The 24,131-nt window shown below is 39.1% G+C and overlaps 1 protein-coding gene across 1 annotated transcript; it reads right to left on the bottom strand.

The window, feature by feature from the left end:
• Positions 1-5,772: 5,772 nt before the first annotated feature.
• On the bottom strand, positions 5,773-23,780 carry tmem161b (transmembrane protein 161B). Its single transcript, XM_026187265.2, has 12 exons — positions 23,340-23,780; positions 17,680-17,783; positions 16,074-16,154; positions 14,793-14,890; positions 14,537-14,693; positions 11,665-11,816; positions 11,530-11,590; positions 11,286-11,426; positions 9,172-9,285; positions 8,010-8,184; positions 7,053-7,149; positions 5,773-6,940 (listed from the first exon to the last, which is right to left on the bottom strand). Exons 1-12 carry the CDS (start codon positions 23,340-23,342, stop codon positions 6,657-6,659), a joined length of 1,467 nt encoding a protein of 488 aa, XP_026043050.1. The 5' UTR covers positions 23,343-23,780; the 3' UTR covers positions 5,773-6,656.
• Between the last annotated feature and the right edge of the window lie 351 nt (positions 23,781-24,131).

The following is a 24,131-nucleotide window of genomic DNA, read 5'->3' as shown; positions in this document are numbered from 1 at the left end:
TGTATGAAAATGACCTAGTTTGTGGTTATTCGGTCAGTGAGTTTTGCAGAAAATAGGTGACACGGTAGTAAATATACAAAACCTTTCTCCTTTTTATATTAGAGACATACAGCGACAGCCAAGATATTACTGTTGAAATATCCTTTCAATATTAGACAATATATCACCAAGTCAACACCACAAAGTATTCTCTGATTGTGAATAGTTTCGACACCCTCCCACCCCCCCCCCCCCCCCCCCCACCTTGACAACTACACATCGACTGCATGTTTATGAATCTTAACAGATCCGTGAGGAAACCTGCAGAAGCCACTCATTGCATTTCTGCTAATTGACCGGCTTAAAATAAATTTCTCGCTTTTACCCGGAGCAATGTTCAGAATTTGCAGCCTTCATTCAAATCAGTCTTAGTTCCTGAAAACAGCGCGCAGCCACATTGTCTTAATTAGGAACATAGGCTGGCTTTACAGCAATGTGTGGGAGGACCTGGAGGTTGAAGTGCTCCGTGAATGCAATGTGCATCATCATCCTAATAAAATATAACTCCGAAAATTAACTCTGTTCGACCTGAGGCACGCAAAACAACAGGGTCCACTGAGCTAAAGTGATGCAGGTTTTAGTGGCGTGTGCGAGTCTACGCGTGCGGACGTGTGTATGTGTGTGTGTGTTTATATAAATGCATTTGTGAATGCTCAACCACAAAGGGAGCAATTATGTAAAAAAAAAATGTTTGTTACTATATTACTTCCTTTATTGGAGTAGAAGGGAGAAAATCCCCAAGAAGAAAGTGTGATGCATACTTGCAGCTGCTTTGTCCTAGTTCGAGCGCCACATTTGCCAAAGTGCATCAGAGTGTCAGCAACTCAAAGATGAAAAATAGATGAAGACAATAGTGCATTTCTCACAATTTTCCTAATAAAGTGTCAATCAAAAAGCTGCATGAATGACACTAATATCATATGATGCAGCATTCCATATCAAAGATATCACCACTGCTCATCCCTCCCCCTGCACCCCACCATCCTTCCCCAGCCTCCCTTTTGCTCAATCTGAGGCCTGTCCTCCCCTCGTATTATCACCATCATCATTCGGACATGAAAGGAGAGAAACAAGTGCCGCACCGCTGCCAAGGAGAAACCTTGATCTCGGAGCATTTGCATTCTCCACCTTGTTCCAGTGGATGTGTGAACGAGTTACCCAGGTGCTCTCTCATTGGATGGCACTGAAAAACAGGCACTCTGCTAATGCTCCAAACAAGCAGGCTCTCCCACTTCCACCACCCACCCCCAAGACGCCCCCCCCCCCTCAGCTCCACATACTGTCACACTCAGCTGGTGGCACTAGAGGGCAGTCCACTCTGTTGGTTTGTATTGTTAAGGCATCTACATACAGTAGAATTTGCCCTGAGGAAAAAACGGGACACAGAATTTTTTTTTTTAAATATATAATTAATTGATTTATTCATGTGAATCCCTTTAGGAAAAAAAATCTATTACATTTCTGCTTAATGCACTGCTTTTTTTTCACCACAAGACATTAAGCTTTTGCTAATTAATTCGGAATGAACTGTTAATCTTCGACTAAGCAAAGTTTGTCTCGCAAAGAGTGGATTACATATGCAAGACACAGAGTATGAAATTCACTCGCTTTTGGTGAGTTAAGATGCCATAGTGTCTCGGATTCACGAACATACTGACACATCTGTTAGCTCACCTTAGAAAAGATGATGCAAAACTGTACAGTGAATGGGCAGAAGATTCATAATCGCATATTTTGCCCATGTGTTACACTTAAAAGACCAATACTACAACTCAGTAGTACACAACAGTATTAATGTGTCCATCTGTCCATACATCTTCTTTCACTATAGGAATATTAATTGATAAAAAAAGGGGGGGGGGGGGGGTGAAACATTCCTGTTTTTTACATTAATATTCAAGAGAAGAAATTCCATTAAACCCATGATATGTCGACACACACACACAGATTTGAAGGAGCTATACTGTGGCAGTGTGTCTGTGGCATAGTGTCTATCAGGAGGCTGCTAATTAAAGGCCTACAACAATGAAGCATGGAAACCTCAGAGGAACAGTGCTCATCTGAGATGAATTAATGTAGGAGCAGTGGTGATTACCACGAGGGCAGTCAGCTGTTTCATATTTCTAGCACAAGGCAGCGGACCTCAAATTTTTAACCATGACGAGATTTAAATGTAGGATTTTCATCGTTCCAGTCCCCCCACTCGCGCTTTATTGCGTTGCACTGGTAACCAGTGGAATTTTAACTAAATTATGTCATGGTACATGGAAAGCTTATCAAAGAATACTAATTATGTGCTGGGACGTGAACAATGATGACGATCAGTGAAAAACTGCACAAAGTTATCCACAGCGTTACGCCTGAATGTTGGGTTTCTGTGAGTTGTGTTATTTGCCTTGTCAGTGACTCGGAGAATAAAAATTCTGAATGTTTTGCTTTATGATTTCCTGAAATCGATGTAAATTAAGTTGCCTGAAATCTCCTGTCCTGTTTATGTTCTTTTATCTTACGTGTCAATAAAAGTGTTTGAATCGTTATGTGATCTTTAAAGGTCTCTTATAAAATACCTGACTTTGTGAAATTTAAGGACAAGTTTGTTTTTATGTTAAAATGACCTCCCCTTTCTCTGAAATGTCTGGGTTTTTAATTTATTTTATTGTTATCCAGTTGTTGTCATGCTAATAAAAAGACAATAATTGCATTTAAGATGTTTATTTCATGCTAATATCAGACAATCAAGCTGTAATCAGCATTCAGTTCAGCAGGGAACCTCTGTTTTTCTTATCTCGTTTATGATTTGGAGGTATCGCTATAAAGAATGTAAAAAGAAAAAAGAAACCACCAAAGTAAAAATAGGTCGGGAGTGTTCAAGACACGTGGAGTGCTCTCTTTTAGGCCATTCATGGCACAAGGTCAGGTCGATCACGCAAGTATGGCGGCCGCATCTTACAATCAGCGTGAGGATGGGATCACTTGTCTGTGCGGGACAGAAAGCTCACTATTATAGCTTCGCCCCTTCAGAAGCTTCACAGTTCTTCTGGCTGTGTTAGGGATGGAGGGGTGTGGCGGGGGGAATCAATGCTCCCTTTCCTGAATCGGAGCTCCATGCCGCTCTATGGAGAAGGGACGTCTGTGAATAGGACCCACTCAAGAGGAATAAAGGAACCTCTCCACTGGTTTGTTTTGGAAGCTGTCTTATTGATCTGTCTACCTATGAATGAATGCCATGGCCCAGTTTTCCCGCTCATGCGGATAATGGCACTCAAGGCCTGTATTAACTGGCCTGATGTTGTTCCCAGAGAAAAGAGAGTTTGGGAGCATTTGTCATTTCATCCCTCCATCTACTCCGATAACGATTCCCACAAGAATGGAGACCCCCAAACTAAGAAAAGCAAATCGATGGCCATTGACCGCCTTAATCAATGCCTGCTTACACGAGGACATATTTTATAATTAGAGAGATCCTTAAACACAATTACAGTATGAGTAAACACTCTCATACGAAGCCCTTTTAAGCTAGAAATAAAAAAAGAATTATTTTTAACTTAATCTTTCCGAAGACCTTGAAGATTCAAAACTGAGACACTGTAAATGCAGAGGAAAGCTTTTACTTCCAAAGCAATTGGAGCACTGATTTGGACAGAGGACCTTATGTGCTTACAGTCTTCAAGTGCAGATGAAGCAGCCTCTGTATCCCCCGCCTCCCCCCATGCAATCATGAAGGCCACACCACAAAAACAGCTCTGCAGCAAAAGCCAAGGTGTATAAAAACATCAGCAATTTATTAATTTAGCAGTTTACCAGAAACCACACCTTTTTCCATCACCAAAAAAAAAGTTATTTGCCTGTGAGAACGAGCTAAACTGGGAGTGAAACACATAATAAAATGCTTATTGTTCTTTCTAGGGTTCCTGCTGGCATCCTTTGGAAGAGAGAGTCCACAAAAGTGTAGTCTGTGTTGAGCACGTTCCTCTACTACAGTATGGGATATCACCAGAAATGTCCTGTAAAAAAAATGAGTTTCCATCTTTGGTCATCTGGAAACAAGTTTCAGAAGGTGGCATGGCCAGAAAATCAGACAAAACAAAATGCACAAGGTCGTCTTTTAACTTTTCAGAGCTTGGTCTGATCTTCTGACCATAATGAGTCAACTGCATCTTAAGTTTTGATCATTAACCGACGTCCCAGTTGTGTAAAGTTGTGTATGAAGCTACAAGGACGTACTAAAAAGGACGAATTAAAGAACATAATTTATTTAAGACTAAACTCTAAAGCAGAAATAAATACATGAAAGAACAACAGTGTGTGTAATTTGCTTTGTGAACCCAGCAATGAATAACAAACACTTTCAATGGTAACACAAACTGAAGGAGCGATGCCCGATAAAGGCATCCAGTACTCTTTCGCAACCGATCAGAACCACGCCGTCAAACACAGGTTCAAAGCTGATTTTAGCCCACCACACTCCGACAACGAAAGAAAAGAGTTTGCCATTCAAATGAGAAATGTTTACAGGCCTCAATATGTGTAATAAATACAAAAAAAATACAGATCAATCAATTAAACTGGTCATTAGGATAAATTACAATTTGCTTGAGGGGCAGATTTAGACAGATTAGATAGGAGTTTAAGAAGTACAAGGAGTGAGGGGTGTTAAATCAAGTCATCAAACAAATAATTTCCATAAAAAACAAACAGAAAATCTAGAAATTAGGCAGGATTGATACATTCATTATGTGCATATTCTCCATCCTTTAAAAACACACAACTAAAGCTAAGACTTTTGACATCAGGAGCTTAGAAACGCTGATATGGTGGTTCTGTACAAAACTGAGCTGGAATTTTGAAATTACAGCTCGATTGTTTATTAAAAGCAAAAGGAAATGACAGGCCAGAGAACCGCAGCACCGTGCGATTAATCTGGCGCCACGTACCCAACATTCCTGAATAAACTGGACAATCGCATTGGCCAGTGTGTCATCTGCACAATGACTGCTTGTGCGTTTAAAATCACCCACCCCCGAGAATTACAGCATACAAAGGAACGGTAAATACTTCAATATCGTTACGTGAAGCAGAACTAGTGATTCCCTCTTTTTTTTTGTCCTTTTTCCTGTGGGGGGAAAAAAGAAAAAGCAGGAGGCGCGGTGGGGCTCGGGGTCAGACTCACTTGGCACACATTTTTAAAATTAAAAAAACAAAACATTTGTTCTGTTGGAAAAAAAAGAATACAAATCAAAGATTGTTCTCACGAGGTTAAAATCAATGAATGGATAGAAGTAAAAAGAAACAATATAAAGGCAGTAGCTTATCAACCGTTGCTGACATCGTCTCCTCACCTGACCTTCAGCACAGAGCCTTGTGCTGTAGATGCAGACACAAGCGTGAACCCTGACCCTGTCCCTCCCATTGAATCATCTTCACATCTCCCACATCTTCTAAAAATGGCTCAGTTAAAACCAGGAAGATTCCAATGCAAGTATGATATCAAAACTATGCCTTTCTTTAAAAGAGTCTCTCCTCTATCTCAGTTCATTTAGACACATTTAAAGAAATCAGCTTTGAGTCAGCGAGATGTCACCCTTTGAGTCGAACACTGCTTCTCGCTGCTTTTATTACGGACGCCACAACCCGAGCAGCTATTCTGGGAACATCCCAGCCTGTCCCTCCCTCCTCTAACACAGACGCTCACCGGTTAGCAACAAACAGTAAGACTCTTCTCTGAGGCATTGCAGGAAAAAACAAAACAAACCAACAAATTATATTAAGTTTGAAAAATATGTTAAAAGTTTCAATCAAGAGACAAATGTGGACTAAGTGTGGCAATCATCAGTTTCCCACAAATGTAAAAGCACACACGCACACACATAAACAGCTGAGGTGATTGTAGATCTAGATTCAGTGACATCCTTTGGTTTAAATGCAGCTTCTTTAACGTGCATTGGGTTTAGGACCTTGAATATGCCCGAAGGACTCTTAGCATCCAGGCCCCTAGCAGCATGTATGCACTCTGTGGTTTAAATAAGCCAGACTCTTGCTGATGTGCACAATGCTGCAAAGAACCTGCATTTTCTAAGCAGAAGATGTCAAAAACCTGAAGATGCTGATGAATTAAACTCATTGCATGTGCTCGGTTGTGAACAGTTACCATGGATTCAACTCCCCTCACAAAAAAATGATGTAACTGATCAGAATTGCCACACCGATTTTCACCTAGTAAAATTAATTAATTCTATTGTATTTATTTATTTTTACAGCTCTTCCGACACACTGCTGATACCGATTACTCTTACAGTCTTGTTAAGGTTTAGAAATGTTCTTGACCAGATCAAAAGTTGTGGTCACATGTAAAAACAATGTCAGAGTTCATGGTCTATGGAGGAAGCACTGGAAGTTGAACCAGGAGCTCTGAGGATATGACTGAAGTTATTGTACTGGTGGTCAGAGAGAAGAAGGAAGGGAAAGGGGGGCGGATGTTGAGCTGTAAGTAGGCCTCCATTTGCCCCCCCCCCCCCACTCAGTCCTTTTTGATCAGGCTGTACACATTAGTTGCACTGCGGTTGTGTGTGTGTGTGCAGCTGGAGGGGGGGGTTGATGACACCAGTGGCCTGGTGATGCTATGCCGCCATGAGATACTGATGGTAGAAGAGGCCAAACAGGGAGGTGGAGAAAAGGCAGGCAGCAATCCACCAAGTGAAGAAGGAGAAGAGGCCCCGGAAAAGCAAGGGGCTGAAAACAGTCCGCAGGCCTCCCAGGGCCACTGAGAGCTGAGCTACTGATGCTCGGGCTCCTGTTTCTATCACCGTAGCTGCTGTTGGTGCTTCACCCATTATAGAGTCCGAGTTCATTTCATGGGTGCAAGGCAGGTCTTCTTCATGATAAACCCACCAGGAGTGACCACCTGTAATAATTGAGGAAAATGGGAGGGGAAAAGGAAATATAACCTGAAGTTGGAGGAACATGGATTTTTAAACATGAAAAAATATATATTTACCAAGCAGTAGATGACTCACCTAAGGTTTTTAGCAGCAAGGTTGTGTGTAGCAACATCACCAGGGGTGCCACATATTGTAGTGCAATAACACACAAATAGTAAAAAACACGTGCAACCTAGGTGAAAAGTAGACAAGAAAAGCACCGTTACAATAAGCTTTTTACACAAAATGTTAACACAATATCGTTCCAAATGTTTTCAACTAAGCTCATAAACTCACAGCAGCTTTTGTTTCTCTAAGCCCTATTTCATGTAGGGCAAGGACACATCGTAACAGTAATAATGAATTGATAGATCAAGCAACATCAGCAATAAAACATCTTCACATTTTAAGAGCATTTCAGTCATAAATAAAAATATTAGTTAACTACAGGGATCAGTTTTTTTGTCTGTTGTAGACTTGAATCTAAAAATCTTAACGGGATAAAGCGTTTTGTTCTATCTGTAGTTGTAGTATATTATTCAGGCTTCTTAATTGCTTCGCCTCTGCAAAACCAGCATCTTAGATCAACCTTAACAACACAGTCGCACTAAGGAGAACAGTGATTGCAAACCTTGGCAAAACCAAAATTAACCAAAGTTAAATTTCTGTCTTGATGCACCAAAGTAACAGCAATCAGTCTGCTATCAGTCTGCAGCTGAACGGAGTCAAGTTGGAAATTGCAATAACTTTGATAAACTGGTGAAAATCACCTGTTGCACATCTGTTGTGTAAACCAGAAATCTGTCTGAGAGTGACTGCAGTTTGAGACTGCACCCAATGGGAAAAAATTCAAAGCAATGACTGGGCAACTACTCATTTCATTCCATATGCCATAGGTGATGTAATCTAAACACTCTGAATCCCTCGTTTCAGTGCTCACCTTAAGTCGAAACGGGTAGTTGCATTTTCTTACATTAAAAAAACAGAGTCGTAATTGATTAATAATGATCAATAATTATGACTAATATCATGGGAAAAACAAAAATTGCCCACCATCTTCTGCAGGTCCACAGTACTTATCCGTCCAGCTTCCTTCTTCATCTGATCCACACCCTTCTGGGCCAAGTTGAGGTAAGCCTGCAAGTGATGTCTCATCATAGCAAGCCGCAGCACACACATCAGTACGATCGCCCATAACCGCAAAGTATCATACGTCTGTTCAGTCATCCTGACAGTAACAGAAAGACAGGAGTGAGAAGAGGGGGGATGAAAGGATGGCAGTCCCCCCCCCCCCCCCCGGCACACAAACTCAATACATCATGTAGCCGCTGTGCCATTTGGATGGTAGGTAAGAATGCTGAGACAGAAAGGAAAGACTGTAAGAGCAAAAAGAGTAATACACAACAAAAAAAGAAAAGTAAGAGAGGGTGAAATTGAGAAATTAAAAAAATAATGAAAAGGGGGCACTGTAACATGAAATAGGACTTAATCAGGTTTGAGTCGCTGTCAACAGCAGGAGAAAGTTCAAGACATGACAGAATTCAAACTTGTGCCACAAATGAAATACACAAACTCAAAATAAACAAAGAGAAGGTGGAAAAAAAGGGCCTTCTGTCAGGCGTGACTAAATTTGTTTAAAGTCCAAACAGAAAATGCGTGTACTTGTTGTCACTTTATCTTTGCACTGAATACAATCGTTATCTCATTTTTGTACATTCCTTTCTCACAAATGGCGTTGCTTTGTTTACATCTGTTTCGCACTACAAAAGGACACAATTGCTTTTATTTATTTATTTATTTATTTTATACCTTGACAATGACGTCTCATCTCTGAGTGCCAGGTAATTAGCTTTCTAGATATCAAGGCAGTTGAACTGACTTCCCTTCCAGAGTATGGATCCGTCAATGTGATGTGTGAGACTATAGACTTCCGGGAGAATCATGATGAATTGTTTACACAGACTAAAATGTGGGCAACAAACTAGTTTACATCCGAGTTTTGTTCATATTCAGCCAGCACTGTGTTTTATTTACAAAGTCAACTTTGGACTATGATGATGTTCAAACCGGTCCAATTACTAAACTACTTATTTGATGTTGAAGTAAAAAAATAATTCCTTACGGCTCTAATTCATCCAGTTACAACACAAAGCTTAAACTGTATTTACGAGCACGGAACATGTTACTACACAACGTGTCCCATATCTTTACTTACAAAGGCACACTCTCTTTTCCCAGAGTGGGGTTCATTATGTAATCCTTGGTAATAGGCTTCACCCACAGCAGGACCATGATGAGAGGGGACAGGAAGTTGATATGAAGCAGAGTCCTACAGAAATAAACACAATACTTAAAACCAAGGAAACTCATTTTCCCCCCTTCAGAATCATCTATGAATTCATACATTATAGAAAACTGAAGACATCAATGAAATAATCAATTTTTAAATGTTAAGACTGCGAGAAATAAAGTCCACACTACGAACATAACTTTCCCCGCGAGTGGTGAGAAGATAACCAAGACACACATTTCGAAGGAATGGAGATAATCCCTGCTGGTGACAGGGTCTGAAGATGTAAGCTCATGACACTTAAGTAGGGGAATGGAAGAGGAAGCCATTTTGGGGAGTCTGCTATGCCAAAGTGGATTATCTGAATGCGATGTGCTCCCTGCTCTGTACCCCCTATCATGGTCAGAGGCATCCCACCCAGTGAGTTCTGAAATGGAAATCTGCCTCAATTGAGCAAGCCTTCATCTGACTTGCAGGGTGCTCTCTTAAATTTGACACACTCTGAATAGTAGGAGACAAGTATTACCGGGCTGCACTTGTCCTCTTGATAGTCCAAGATAGGATAGTTTAATAGTTAAGCATTGTTTTTGTGGCCAATTTAGGCACATCCCATATGAAACAGGTCTAACGTAACAAATACATTAAACAAAGGTTAGAGGAAATCAAAAACACTGTCTTACCTCAAGGCAACGAGTAACTACATCTGGAAGGTCCATTCTTTCATTTATTAATATATTTTGTATATTTTGTAATGACACCAGAGTGGCAAAAAAAATCTGTATAGAGACCTTCAGCCATTGTTTACAGGCTCATCTCTATCTGTTCTTCACTGGAGGGATTCTGCACGACACAGCCACAAGTGTTCCTTGCAAGGTCCACGTTAAACACGACGGGCCCCATCTGATCCAAACAAATTCATTTTGGTTTAATCTGCCCAAAGAATAGGCTGCCAATATGAAGCAGGCTTCGTTTCATGACTGTCTGCAAAGTTTAATCTTGCAAATAATACTAGGTAATCAAAAACTCTAATGCAACTTCTGCTCCAACATTTGCTCAGTATCATCTACGGAGTAGAGAACTGAGTAGCTCAGGGCTTACAGATTAATGAAAGCAGACTAAACAAGGTCAAAAATGAGAAAACTGCGGTAACAGAAGGTTCTTTATAACCATATGACCTTAATTGTAAACTATCTTGTTCCAGCAGCCACTTTCTTTTTCAGTTTGCTACTTTGAGTACTGAATTTGTACATCTATCCTTGAAGAGCTACCTCGTCAGGCCAGGACTCTGCAGTCTATTTACACCTACAGGCCAGTGGACACGCTTTCAATGATGAGGATGTACACATCCTGGACAGGGAGGAACGCTGGTTCGAGCGCGGAGTCAAGGAGGCCGTTTACGTGAAAAGGGAAAGACCATCTCTGAATCGAGGAGGGGGTCTGAGGGTACATCTTTCGCCATCTTACAATGCTGTGATTGCAGCCATTCCCCAACTCTCTGTGATGGTGCTCAGGGTCATTGATCAATGGTTATGAGAATTTGCTTAATTATGATGAAGGAACTGACCTCCCAGCCTATTGTTCCTTTAGTGGTGCTAGTTTCAGGCATTGTGCAAATGTACTGTTTATAAGATTGGGGAAACCTGCAGTCAGCTGAGACTGAAGAAGTCACTTGGATGAGCGACGAAACGTTTTTCCCACTGAATACGCTACGTCCAGATGAACAGAATCAACTTTCTATCTATCCGTTTTGTTTGTAACTCTACACGAGATTAAATACTTTACAGCTCCAAATAGCACAGTTATCTTACCAGGTGAAACAAAGAAGCATATTTTTAATTGATATTTGTCTGCCAGCAATGCTACATAAAAACTAAAAGGAAAAATTTTATAAACTCTAGTGATACTTTTTTTAAAACTGTAAAACGGAGTATTGGTTCTTTGTATTTCTAGTTTTAAGATCAAACATTTAACATCTAAGGGGTATTATTGCTGTCTATAAAAAGGGCTACTGACGTATCTACAAAGCACAGAAGACTCACTGTGTAAATTTGGTTGTAGTTAGGTTGAGTGCATCTAGGTGCATTTGGGCCAACCGTAGACCAGGGAAAGTTAGAAACGCTCCGATCAGAGAGCAAAGCAGTGCCAGGATCAACTTGAAGGTGAGCTTAGATATGGGACCCCTGTGAAAGAGAAAATCCACGTTACTTATAACGGTCATTTTACAAGTCGTAAAGAATCTATGACAGCGGAGGAAAGAAACAACAACACTGATGTTACACTTACTGGGAGTCGAGGCCTTGGTGCTCCAGAAACTGTTGAGCGCTGTCAGAAAAGTTTTCAAAACCTAGAAAGGAAGGCGTGTTCAACGGTGAGCAATATTTTTATTACACAAAAAGAAAGCTATGGTGCAGAACTGACCTGTCTCCAGACCAAACTCCAAGTAGTTTTCAGTGACAATGAGAATGGCCATGGCTTTAACAAAAAAGAAGAAAGCAAAAGTAATGCAGAGTGAGCGCTCGCCGCTTTCTTCCAGCTTGAAGTAATGGGCAGTTAGAGAAAAAAGCGTCTTACTGTACAGTGCACAGTTAAGGAAAACATCTCAAGAAGCACAATGACATAATCAGCTAAGACAAACTACTTTGCCTAAACTTTATCCTTTTGTCAAATTCAAAAGAAATACACAACAATATGCGCTGAACAACGTGGATATTCACCATGCAAACTATTTTTCTTCTTTACAGAAGAACACAGTCTGTGGATACTGAAAGACCCGTGTGAACCCTCACTCATTTAAAGTCACACAAACCCTGCTAGCTGGTATGTGTGGAGAGTGGATCTCTGGTGCTTTGGCACCGCTGCATATGACTGAAGTGATGAAAATATTTATACTATTTTGCAGTGACTTCGCTCTGATGTTCACAGAGATGAAATCCTTGGATTCTGGAACATATAAGGTTACAGTGTGGCATTCAATCTCTTTCACTCAAAATCAAGAATAGCATTCAAACAAGTGGGTTTTCTTTTTACCTGTCCAACCTTCATTTGTACTATAATGCTCACTAGATAAAAGTTAGCATGAGGCTCTAAGAGGAATAAGTTTGAACTATGATGTAGGGCGTTACAATCAAAGGTGGCTTGCTAACACTGGGAGGATAAAAGGGAGATTTTTAAGCAGGAATTTACATTTTAGTAAATAGATTTAAAAGGTAAATACCATCAAATGTGCATACTTGCAGAATTCCAGTAATTCCATTACTTTCAGTAAATAGTTGAGAGAGCTGTGCAGCTGACCTCCAAGGCAAGAGTCTTAAGGACTCTATCAGAAAAAAATTAAAGGCATTACTTTGAACATAACGTGAACTCCACAGAGTTCACAGCATGTGTGCACATTTGCTATATGTATAAGTGACATCAAGTGACATTATGTATGAGATCAGAGCTGTTCTACAGTATGGCAGCCACATGTAGTTTGGCCTACTTTCGTTAATTAAAGGCCATGCATACTCTGACAGCTGTGATGGAGCTCTGGACTACAGATGGCCACTTTGAAACAAATTATTTAACTGTAGCTTCTAAACTGTGACAGTTCACCTGTCTAATGTGAAGAAAAACACACAAGGTGATCTGCTGTTAGAGATAGAACAGATTTACTGATCTACTCCTACATGTGTAAATATATGTAGCACTTTTGCTTTGGAAACCCTCACAGATGGCTCCCCGTTTGATGCTGTAGAAATGTCATAAACTCAGAAAAAAATACTTAAATTTCACCAACATCATACTTGAAAGGCATTCTGTGATTCTGGAGTTGTCCGTGTATACCTCTGGCAGCTGAAAGCATACAACTTGTCTTTCGCTCTGTGTAAGATGAGCAACTCACAGGGATGCAACGGAGAAATGTACAGACAGAAAGGAATCGTAATCATGAGCTTGCCTGTAAAATTGAATGCATGCAGTTTAACCCTGTGTTGAAAGTGATATGTAAATTTTACAAGGTCCGCCCTCATAAGACTGTTGACCAGGTCCTCATTCAGACATGAAGCTGACGTGTGCGGATGCTGTCAGATTAATGAAAAGGAGAGGTTATGAGAGTATTTAAACTTGTCACCAGGGCTGAAATGGGGAAAAAACTGAAATCATGTGTCGAATTAACACATATCCCCTCATCTTCAGCTTTCATCAGTTTCCTTTTCCCCAGGCATACCAGTATGTTGGGCTGTGAAAATTGGGCCTCCAATCGCCAGTGCAGGCAGGAAATGACACACCGTCTGACCACAGTGAGCCACATCTGACCTGGAGAACTGGAAAGATTGATCCCCTTGGTCGGTGGCAAGGATAATGTATATTATTCAGCACAGCAAATAGCAGGAGGACGATAAAGGCAATGGGAATTCGAACCAGGAGAATCTTTACCTCTCATTTCAGTGCCATTAGTCTCCTCTGTTGCATTTACATAGCACATTGAATCTCTGTTATAGACATGTTAACCTATGTTGACCTACATATTTCTTGAGTGGCCACTTATGAACGGATCTGAGCTGCCCAATCTACATCTAAATAAACACATACATCAGATCCTCACAAAAAACAGAAGCTTGCTGTTTTTAGCTGGCTGGAGGAAGTAAAACACTGACAGAAGCTACAAAAGGACAAGAAACCTTGGGGGGGGGACGACGACAAAAAAACACTGTTTCTTCACGTTTTTTGCCCAAGATAGCACACTTGTAACAATACTGCTAATGTTGAACTGACCATCATTTGATGTCAGACTATCATTTGTGGTGTCAGAACACAAAAGTCTTGATAACGATGTATAATCATAACACCGTCTAACGAGTTCTAATGAATCCTAATGACAAAGCAGCCACTATCAAGTGTTAGGTTTGATCTTCTGACATGTTTACATTCGGTGGTCTAATGTCACAGTTAACAGGAAATAAAGAGTTTGGACTGCATTATTATTTTTAACAAAAGTCTAAGTAAAGGCAACACAGTATGTGTAACCGGGCAACACCAGCAAGCACTAAACGTAAAATAGAAAATTGCTTAAAAAAAACGGTGCAACATGATGAACAGCAGGTGCTGTACTGATGATTGCCTATGACAGTCTGCATATAAAGTTGAAATGTGCTAATGAATGAAAGAATATTTTTGTTATGCTAAATTTTATAATTGTGTAACATTTTCTTACTGTCAGCATATTATCAAATAAAAAGCTAGTTCACACAACAACACTGAAAAAAAAAAAAAAGAATTAATAAAACGTAAAGACTGACTGATGTAAGGATACACAACAAAGGCGAGTACTAGTAGGCACCAGACCACACTGATGTTCATCTCTCCCGAGGGCTGAGCCACACTGTAGTACAGCTCTGTTATCAGATAAACCACAGTTGCTGCTACTGTGAAATCCACAAGCCACTGGAACTCTGGGAAGTAGTGCAAAGCTGCGGACATAAAGTACATAATTAAATCAACACTTTCAATTACAAAACAGATTGTATTGCACAGTATTTACAGGCTGTGGGAACAAACAGTCAAGTTACCTAATGTGTCCACTTCTGTGATGCATTTCGTCTCCAGCTGTAAGTCTATGTCCTTGGGGACTGTTAGGGGCTTACTGTCTATGTGACCATTGTACTTCCTTGAAAAGGAGTGACAGAACAACAACTTGGGTGAGAAAGGGAGAAAAAAAACTGGAACAGAGTCAAGATTTATGGTAAAGCATTTTTAAAGGAAAAGAAACCGGAATAACAGTAGTCTGAACTGAAAACTCTCATCTGAACTCTCTTTTAGGCAAGAAGAGAATCCATGACAGCTAAAAGCTTTACTTATGAGATCCAATGCAGCTCAAGCATTCAAAATTTCATTACCAATACTAATGTACTCTCCCACGACCCAGTGTGGCAAAATGTAGGCAACTCTAAATCGCTAATAACAAGTGAATGGAGAGCTGCTCTTTAATGTTGAAAAACTGTCTGAGGGCCTCCTTAGTTTTGGACTGCTGGCTGAACAATACCATTCTAAGACTCAAAGACCAAACATGCCCTAGATAGATTTAATTTCTGAGGCACCTGACAGGAAAAAAGGGGCTCAGCTACACCCCTGGCTGAGGGAGTTGGACGCTTAACAAAGAGAATTGAGCTGCATGGCACGAGCTGGCCAAAGGACAGTGGTCCCTCTTTTTCTTCTAGAGATTACTGAGCATGTGGTGATGATAGCCTTGACCTGCCTCATACAGGGTCAAAGAAAGGACTGTGCTACAAAAACCGCCTTAAGTTGAGAGATGGACACCATGTGGAACAGTAAGGATTAACCGTCACCGGTGACTTTAAATTCACATTTAAAATGAAGAGTACAAAGGCAATTCGTTTGTATGGCCCAACATACACCTGCAGCTCTAGAAAAATGAATAGCATGGGTTTTTTTGTTTGTTTGTTTGTTTAATGCAAAGTAGTCTCAAAGCAAAATTTGACACTTCTAGTATTAAGGCTTGACATCTGACCCCTTTGAATTGATAATGCCTTTTAGATTTCAGAGATGATGCAATTCTTTTCCCCTAAAACAGTCCAAATAGTAACACCTACCCCCCTTAAATGTCCAACTTTCCTCATATCCACTGGACAGGACCACTTACATGAGCTGTTCTTAAACCCAATGAACAGCCATGGAGGAACAAACCAGAAGGAAATCTGTCTATTTTATCTCCTTACTTCAAAAAATCCTTAAATGAACCACATAAACACATCTTTGGCACCTCCTCTTTGCCTCTGCTATTCCCCGCTACCAAACAATAGCCTTCATTCGCACCCTTCCTTCCAACCTACCTGTCTTTCCTTTTCTGTCCTTTTTGTTTCCCAGCTAAGCTCCTCAACTCATCTTCCGTAGGGTGCTGGTACCACCGCAAACTGCGAACAAAGAAAAGAACAGCCATGTGACTTTGTACTCAGAGTAGTAGACGGGGAAAAAAGACAGTTTTAAAGCACGTGCAAAGTACATTTGTGACAAAGACACAGCCATTCTAACACACTCTCTCACACTACAAGAAGACTGTTGATTTATGTATCTACGTATTTTCTAATTTATGTGTTCCAGGTGCAGTATGTTAGTTTTTTTCTAACAGGAGCAACAGTTGGTGCTACACTGTGTATTTCTATATGTATCCTTTTATTGTATTTTGTTAATTTCCCCAGTATACCCCCCTTCTTTTTTTCCTGCCTGTCCTGCCTTAGAAATCGTCATACTATACCACATATAATGAATAACCAAAATAACACAAATAGAAATAAATAAACAGATAAAAGATTCACATGTTGCTGTTCTTGCAAAAGCAAAATGTGTTTGGCACATTTAAATCATAATTCTGATTGTAAAAGCTGCCAGACAGGACAGGATTTAAAAAAAGGAAAGAAAAAGAGAAAAAAAGCACGCACAAAGGAAAAAAAAATGACTGACTGTTGCTAGATTTGATGTACATTTGCTAAGACACCCAGCATAAAATAGTATATGTTGACTATGAACTATGGAAGGCATAGGCAAGTAATTTGGGGTTAAACATGTACCATAAGAAAACTGGGGACTATATAATCAATTGTTCATTCATTTCCCTTTCCCAACAATCAAAGACGATTCGTCTACTGTTAAAACTTTAAATTGCCTTACATTACTCTTCAAAAATGCTCTTTTAAGTGGTGACATTAAGTCTAGATTGTATGAACATGACTCAAAGCCTCAATTTATAACATCTCTAAGCTTTATGATGAACTTAGAGAACACAAAAGCGCGCACTAACCAGACATATCGCAAAGATTCACTTCACATAAGCGACGCTAATACACATCTAAAATGCATTTATAAGAGCTTTTACAACAGAAAGAGTATTTGTCCTTAAGGACTAAGCTTGAAATAAGACCTAATTCAGGAGCATCCCTTTAAAGACAAAGACCCTCCTTAACTTTGTTTAGAAACTCTCTTGTTAGCGCATCTTGAGAACTACTGTGAGGTGGAGGAGGATAGAAGGAGCAAAGCTTGCTTTTTTTACATTCTATATTTATTTACTTATTATGGAAAAAAGTAATTGCAAAATATTCTGAGGGGACAACGCTCTGCTTAGGGCAAACAGTTCTGAAAATGTTGCAACGGTGCCCTAAAAAAAGCTTATTAATTATTAAAGATGTTCCAAAAAGCAGTTTTCTCAAAAACATATGTGGCACTAGTTAGAGGAAATGAAGCGCACCCTATTTCTGTCCTTTCAGGTCACCCCAATATTTTGCCGACCTTTGGTCTTTGATCAAAATGCTTCCGAAAGCTTTAGAGTCTGAGTAAACATTTTGATCCCGATTGTTTGGAACCCTTTTTGAAATAAACTTCCCAGGAGGCAACTAAACTGCCTGCAGCACTTAAAGAAACAGCATGTAAGAGAGTCTACATTACCTGCCACTGCAGAGTAGCCATCTTGCCAAGGAATAATGAGGTATGATTTTCTGAATTACACTGGCCATTACCATGGTAACCACAAGCTGCACACCGATCACACCCTGTGGAAAAAGGATTGGATTTAAATCACATTTAAAGAAAGAATAATTACGCATGCCATACAGCCGCTACAAAACAAGCTCAGCATGACCTAGAGGTTCATCGCTTCAGTATTATTTAGACAAGCCCAGCTACACCTAAAGCTACAAAATGTGTAGAATGCGAAAATACATCATTTAAAAGGCCAACAGAGATTTACAACCAAAGGGGCGCTGTGGCAGTCTTTTACTGTTCATTAAAACCAGAATACTGACATCGTAAGTGCTTTAACATCATTGACACCTTGATTTATGTGTCTTTTTTGACACTCTGGTTAATGCTACTTCAACACTTGTTTGATTGGTAAAGCTACAATTTGCAAGCAGCGGTAGATGTGATGGAACAGTAAAGACAGACAGAGAAATCTTCATCTTATAGTTACTGAAAACCTTTTTTTCCTCTGTTTACCACCTAAGCAGTAGTCCTTTTATGTACAACTCTGGTTGTATTAGGCCATCATAACCAGCCAGTCAGTTGCATTATTTCATAGTACTGCTTGATGTTTAGTATTTGTTATTTATTTAATTCATTAGATCAGGAAATAAAGAGAAATGTATTGCATTTATGCAAATTTAAAGGTTGTAAGAAAGCTTGTAAAACATTTTATAATGACCAGAACTGATTAGTCATTTACTGTGCCTGTCTCTTCTTCTATATCACAATTAAACACAATCTTGTAATGTCTTAAGTGAACATAGAAGCTAGAGTATAAAAAATATGGGGTGATGTGTAACATTTAAATAAAGCAGACTCCAAATACAATTTTTCAGATACAATTTTAAAGCCTATTTTTATTTAAAAGCGCACAAAGGCAACAATTCAATTGAAACTGCAAAGATTTCTAAGAAAATATGTATTTTCTTTGAAATCTCTGCTCATTTGTAATTTCATGGCATCAACACCTTATGAAAGGTTCCCCACCATTTACCTGAAATAAAAGGAAGTCACTGAAATTGTTTTATATAGAGTCACCAGCCCATAAAACTTCAAGCACTCTCGTAACTTCAGCATACATCCCCAGCTGGCTGGCTAATTCAAATATCTGCTTATTTAAAAACAAAAATAATAATATTTTGTTTTACAGCATTTTAACAAAGTGTTGTACTCTGTAAGTAACCTAGGTTACTTCACTGTGATGTGATTTTAAAATAACTGACATAAAACTGCAGCACTTTTTGGAACATATTAAAAAAAACAAAAAACAATGTTACTCTTTAATTTGTTACTTAAACATCCAATCAGAAAAAATCATCCATGCATCCACTTTCTTAACCACTTAGCTGATTTAGGTCACATGCTACAGAATACTGGGTACACCCTCAATAGTTCACCAGCCCAGTGCAGAACATGGTAAAATCAAAGAATGCACAATTAAGCTTAAAATGATTTTGCAGTTTAGAACATTTTATTTTCCTAAAAGCAGATATCTTTTTAATATTTTACTAGGTTTATAATATATAATATAATAATATTAGTGTAAATGTAATTTTATCTTGACACAAAACACAACAAGCTATTGAATTCTTGCTCTAGTTGCCGGATGTTGAATTTTATTGCGTTTTGGTTCATTAGTGCTAGCCTACTCCAGACATTTCATTTTTTTTATTAAAGGTATTTAATTTGAGATTAGTTTCTGTACTGGGTCATTGCGGTCAAGCGTGTGCAGGCACAGATATCAATGGTTCCTACTGATTGCCAAAGAGAAGCCAACCCACTGATCTAAGCCTACATTGAGAGGATAAAAGCGCAGCATGATGGGAACGATTCTGGCTCCTTAAGCCTAAGTGAATATTGATCCAAGTGTGCCAGGTTGCTATTAAGCTTCTTGCTTAATCTTTGGATACCTTACACAGAAGCAAAGGCTCATGGCAACACAGACATTATGACAAATGGTGCAGAAAAAGTGGCAATTAATTTACTCTTATTGTATTTTTTAATGTTTACTTTAAGATAATTTATTATAACTTAAATTGTAGATTATGAAGCAGTAACTCTGATAATCCAACTTGGAATGGGAATCTGTTTGGAGTGTCTGCTTGTTGCAATAAAAATGTCAATATTTGTCACCACTGTACCAATACTCCTATTGATTTTTCTTCCAATACATATCTTTTTTCACACTGCTAAAGAATATAGGTAATAAGAAATGCTATCACTTTATAAGTACATTCACAACAAATGATTTGTGAATCATTTGGAATGATCACGATTGATGTATTGATGACTTATTAAATGGAGATGCAAGTCACAGTTATACAGATCAGCTGTACGCTTAATGGCCTAAGAATAATGTATATAAATACATACATGAATGTATGCACTATATCTACAGAGCTGAGTAATCTTTGACAGTTTATTTAGAGAAACGATGTGAACCACCATACTAACATTTTTCAGTGATCTACACTCAATAAGAAGATGAGAGGCCTGATGAGAATTTAGAGGAAGAGGAACCTTGACAACATACAATCTCCAGAATAACATCTTGACCAGCTGGCAAGTGGCTGCTGGTGGTTGCCAGGTAAAACTGGTCAAAAAGAGTGTAATTGGGTTGGTTACTGACATATTGCCGGGACTAAAAAGTAGTTTACATAGAAGACACTGACTTGTTTGCAAACACTTGCCAAGTTCTAATCGAGTGTCTCTTCTCACAGACAGATGGGACTTTTGTGTGTTGTTTTTGTTTTTTGTAGAAACAAACATGATGCAGCATAAAGGGGGTTCCCCACCAAAATGTTTTTGTCTGGCGCATTCAAATATTTTAATTAATAAAGTTTCTAATAAATGTACTTGGAATATTAGCAAGAAAGAAAAATGCATTATATACACTTATAATGGCCTGTAGGTATCAAATACATCAAATCAAAAAATATTATGAGCTCAAACTAAATTTGAAATAGGTTTCACTTACAAAACTGCATGCTGAAAAACAACTAGAAATTGATAGCTAGACAACCAGAGATTAAGAATGACAAAGAATTCACATTTGGGCTTACACGGTAATCCTCAAATATTTTAAAGTCATCTGAGTTTACATTATCAACAATTTAAGGCTAAACATAACCCTGTGCCCTGATTGGAATCCACTTAAAATTTACATAAAGCCATAAAGATTATTTTAACATACTAATGGTCAAAGAGTTTTAGCCGCAACAATGACAACAAACTGATTCTCTTTATATTTTAACCTTCAAAACATGCAAACATGCAATTTCTGCAATGTTACAACTCAATGTAAGTATCTGAAAATAAATAGCATTTGATGAGCTTTGTTTACAGCTAGCTGAAAGTGTTAAACAGACATCCGCTTCCAAGTTTGGACGACAAACATTTATCACAATGACAAAAAGCAACACATATTACTAGTAAATGTATCGCCAAGCAGGACCGGACTAAATAGCAACACACCTGTCTCTGAGTGATGGTTAAACCCATGTCAGGGTGAACTTGGTGTGTAAGGAGGAAATGAATAACACCTTGATAGCACAAGTGATACTGGCAGACATATACATTGGACCTAGATTTTATATTGGTCATGGGAATCCCTAGTGTCACCTAGCATGGGGTAAGCTTCAAAAGCTGAAGTCAATACCTCTTCTGGACTCACATAGAGGAGAGTGGGTGCCATTTATTTGGCAATTATTCTCACTTAGATGTGACGCGTGACCAAACACAACCTCTCTCACTCGGGACATTTTTTTTCATGTGAGTAATGGTCATGCTATATAGGTCAAAAGCACACACTCTTAGTTTGGTGGATGCTGACCACACTCTGTGGGAGACCTGCAAGGATCTCAGGCCTGAGGGAAATTGAGCCAGCATGGACTCCCTTATCTTGCCCAGTCCGCTTGACCCCCTCCACAGAACAACCAAATGAAATCTGTAGGGGGTGGGGAGTGGGAACTGCAGCGATAAACACTATCTGTAAGAGCTCAAAAACCTCACTACTATTTTACAGATGAAACTAACTTTGAAGCAGTGAAACCCTGTACTGACCAGCACTTCTCCAGTGTCATTCATCTTCACTATATACTGCTGGGTGTATTTAAAATCTTCAGCTAGTGAGGGTTCCAGAGGTCCAAGAACAAAGTTTGTAATATAAACATTGCAGCATATGATAGAGATGTTCCATATGTTGATTATAAAAACAAGTCTAATAGTAACACTAGATACTTGATGAATGAATCAGGGTGCGAATTACAGAATGCAATATACAAGGACGGTACAATGCCTATTCATTGTGTCAATACAGCAAATCCACAATACTTGATGCACTACATGATGATTACCTATAATACACTGCAATATATTTGTGAATTTCAATATTTGCTGCATTGTGTTGTCATTATATTCAATTTTAATTATGCGTCCAATTAATTATTCCTGTATGCTGGTGTCCATCATTTTACTCATGCAAGTAAACTTCCACTACGTTTACCTCCCCTTATCAGTAAGCACCATCATGAAGAGACGGGAAGTTGACTCTTGTAAGTCAAATTGGTGTGGTGAGGGGGGGGGCGTAAAAGTCAATTCAGCTCTTAACCTTGAGCCAACCTTTGAAAGTATTTTGAAGGTTACTACAACTTATCAACTAACCAAATATAGATAAACATAGTTATAGAACTGTTAATAAGCATGTTAATACTTAATGAGTCAGTCACTTGTTAACGGTTAGTTCAAGAAGTTCAGACTCAGTTCTGTGCCTTTAAGGCACATCACAGCAGATACAGTCAGCTGCATTAACCAATGAAGATACAAATTGTACCTGCAGGAGGTTATGCAAATTCTATCTCTATTATTTTAAAAACCTTTCCTTTACTCTGTTTCTTTTTTAAAGAAGGCAAAATCCTTTCAATAGCTTTCAATAGGAAATACATTTTCATGTTTGACACTCCATCTTACTTTTACTTAGGTGATGCTGTGTTAGAACTTGAGATACTTTTATAAATCCACGGCTATTGATCCAATAAGGACTGCCCAATCGCTTGACTTATATAAATATAAATGTCATTACAATTGTACGTACAGCGGGGTTGAATTTATAATTTAATGTGAAAAAAATGTTTTGGGGGGTAGTTTTCATCTCCTTCCCGAAATTATCTTGCCAGCTGAATGGTAAGCTAACTGCTAATTATATGGTATATACGACCTACCTTCAAAGTCCCATATGCAAAACTAGTAAATGACAATAACTGCAAACAGTGTATGTGAGTGGACCCTACTTAACAGCATAACATATATGTATATACTATATAATATGTACTACTCCATTCACTACTCTGCTGTCACCGTTTTAACTTACAAGCTACACTGACCTGCCGACTACAAGCATTTGCTCTGGCTAGCAAGCTAAGCTAACATCCCACTGCAGTCACAATAGCAAACGGCACAAAAAGTAAAACGCTTCAGAGTCAAGGTAAACATTTACATGAAAGCTGATGTTAGAGGCTGGAGACCTATCAAAGAAGTGAGACAAAACATATATAGCGTTGCGTTCAGGTGCTCGCTGTCATACTCACCATGTTGATGCAGTGCAGCTAAAACGAACTCTACCCCGGCAACACTGAGCTCTCCGACTCGGAAATCAAGCGGCGAGGAGCACATAAGCGCTTCCTACGATTCTAATACACAAAAAGAAGAGGTTTCTCATTCAATTTGTCACCGTATCTGTTCATACACCCCTACATTGTCAAGAAAAATCAATTGATTCTGCCTCCGCTCCCAAGTATTTTCAACTGCAGTAGAGGTCACATTAAAACTCTGGGTAAGGAGGTGTCCACAGATGTGCCTGTGTGCCGAACGTAAAGTAGGAAAACTGAAATTATTCACATAATCACAAACTGAAATAAAAACGAAACTATAAAAGTGCTAAGATATAATTGTGAATTCAAATTTTAGCTTTCGCTAAAGCACTACAAAAAGTCCGTACTTTTTTGTAGGATTCGACAAGGCGACTATACGTACATATCAGGACCGCCCCAACCGGAAAAGCGCAAAGAATCAGTAGTACACGGGACAGAAGAAACTGAGGACACCGTGTTTGTGTTTAAGGTTAACAGAGGAACGTTTACAGCTTCGCAGACTACACCTATTACTTTTACATAAATATAAATGAGTGAATGAAAGGAGGGGTAAATAATGCAACAGATTATCAACACACCTTTTAGTTATGCTGGCATTTTTTGCTAAACTACATCATAAAACTCATAATTAATATGTGTGTCGTGCGTATGGGTCTTTCTTTTCAGCGAAAATTGTATCTGCCACAGCAGATTATCTGCCTCCATCTCACTCTATCCCTAGCATCCTCC

This window comes from Astatotilapia calliptera, chromosome 12 (genome assembly GCF_964374335.1).
Source record: "Astatotilapia calliptera chromosome 12, fAstCal68.1, whole genome shotgun sequence".
In the NCBI taxonomy this organism is placed as follows: domain Eukaryota; kingdom Metazoa; phylum Chordata; class Actinopteri; order Cichliformes; family Cichlidae; genus Astatotilapia; species Astatotilapia calliptera.
The sequence above is the reverse complement of the archived record's forward strand: the minus strand, read 5'-3'. Positions and strand labels throughout refer to the sequence as shown.

Bases quoted from the DNA above. Each gene is read 5' to 3' on its own strand.
- tmem161b (XM_026187265.2), bottom strand. The intron at 11,591-11,664 runs GTCAGTTCTGCA...CTTCCTTTCTAG, and splicing joins GGAGTTTGGTCTGGAGACAG to GTTTTGAAAACTTTTCTGAC. The intron at 6,941-7,052 runs GTGAGTCATCTA...CAATTATTACAG, and splicing joins CTTGCTGCTAAAAACCTTAG to GTGGTCACTCCTGGTGGGTT.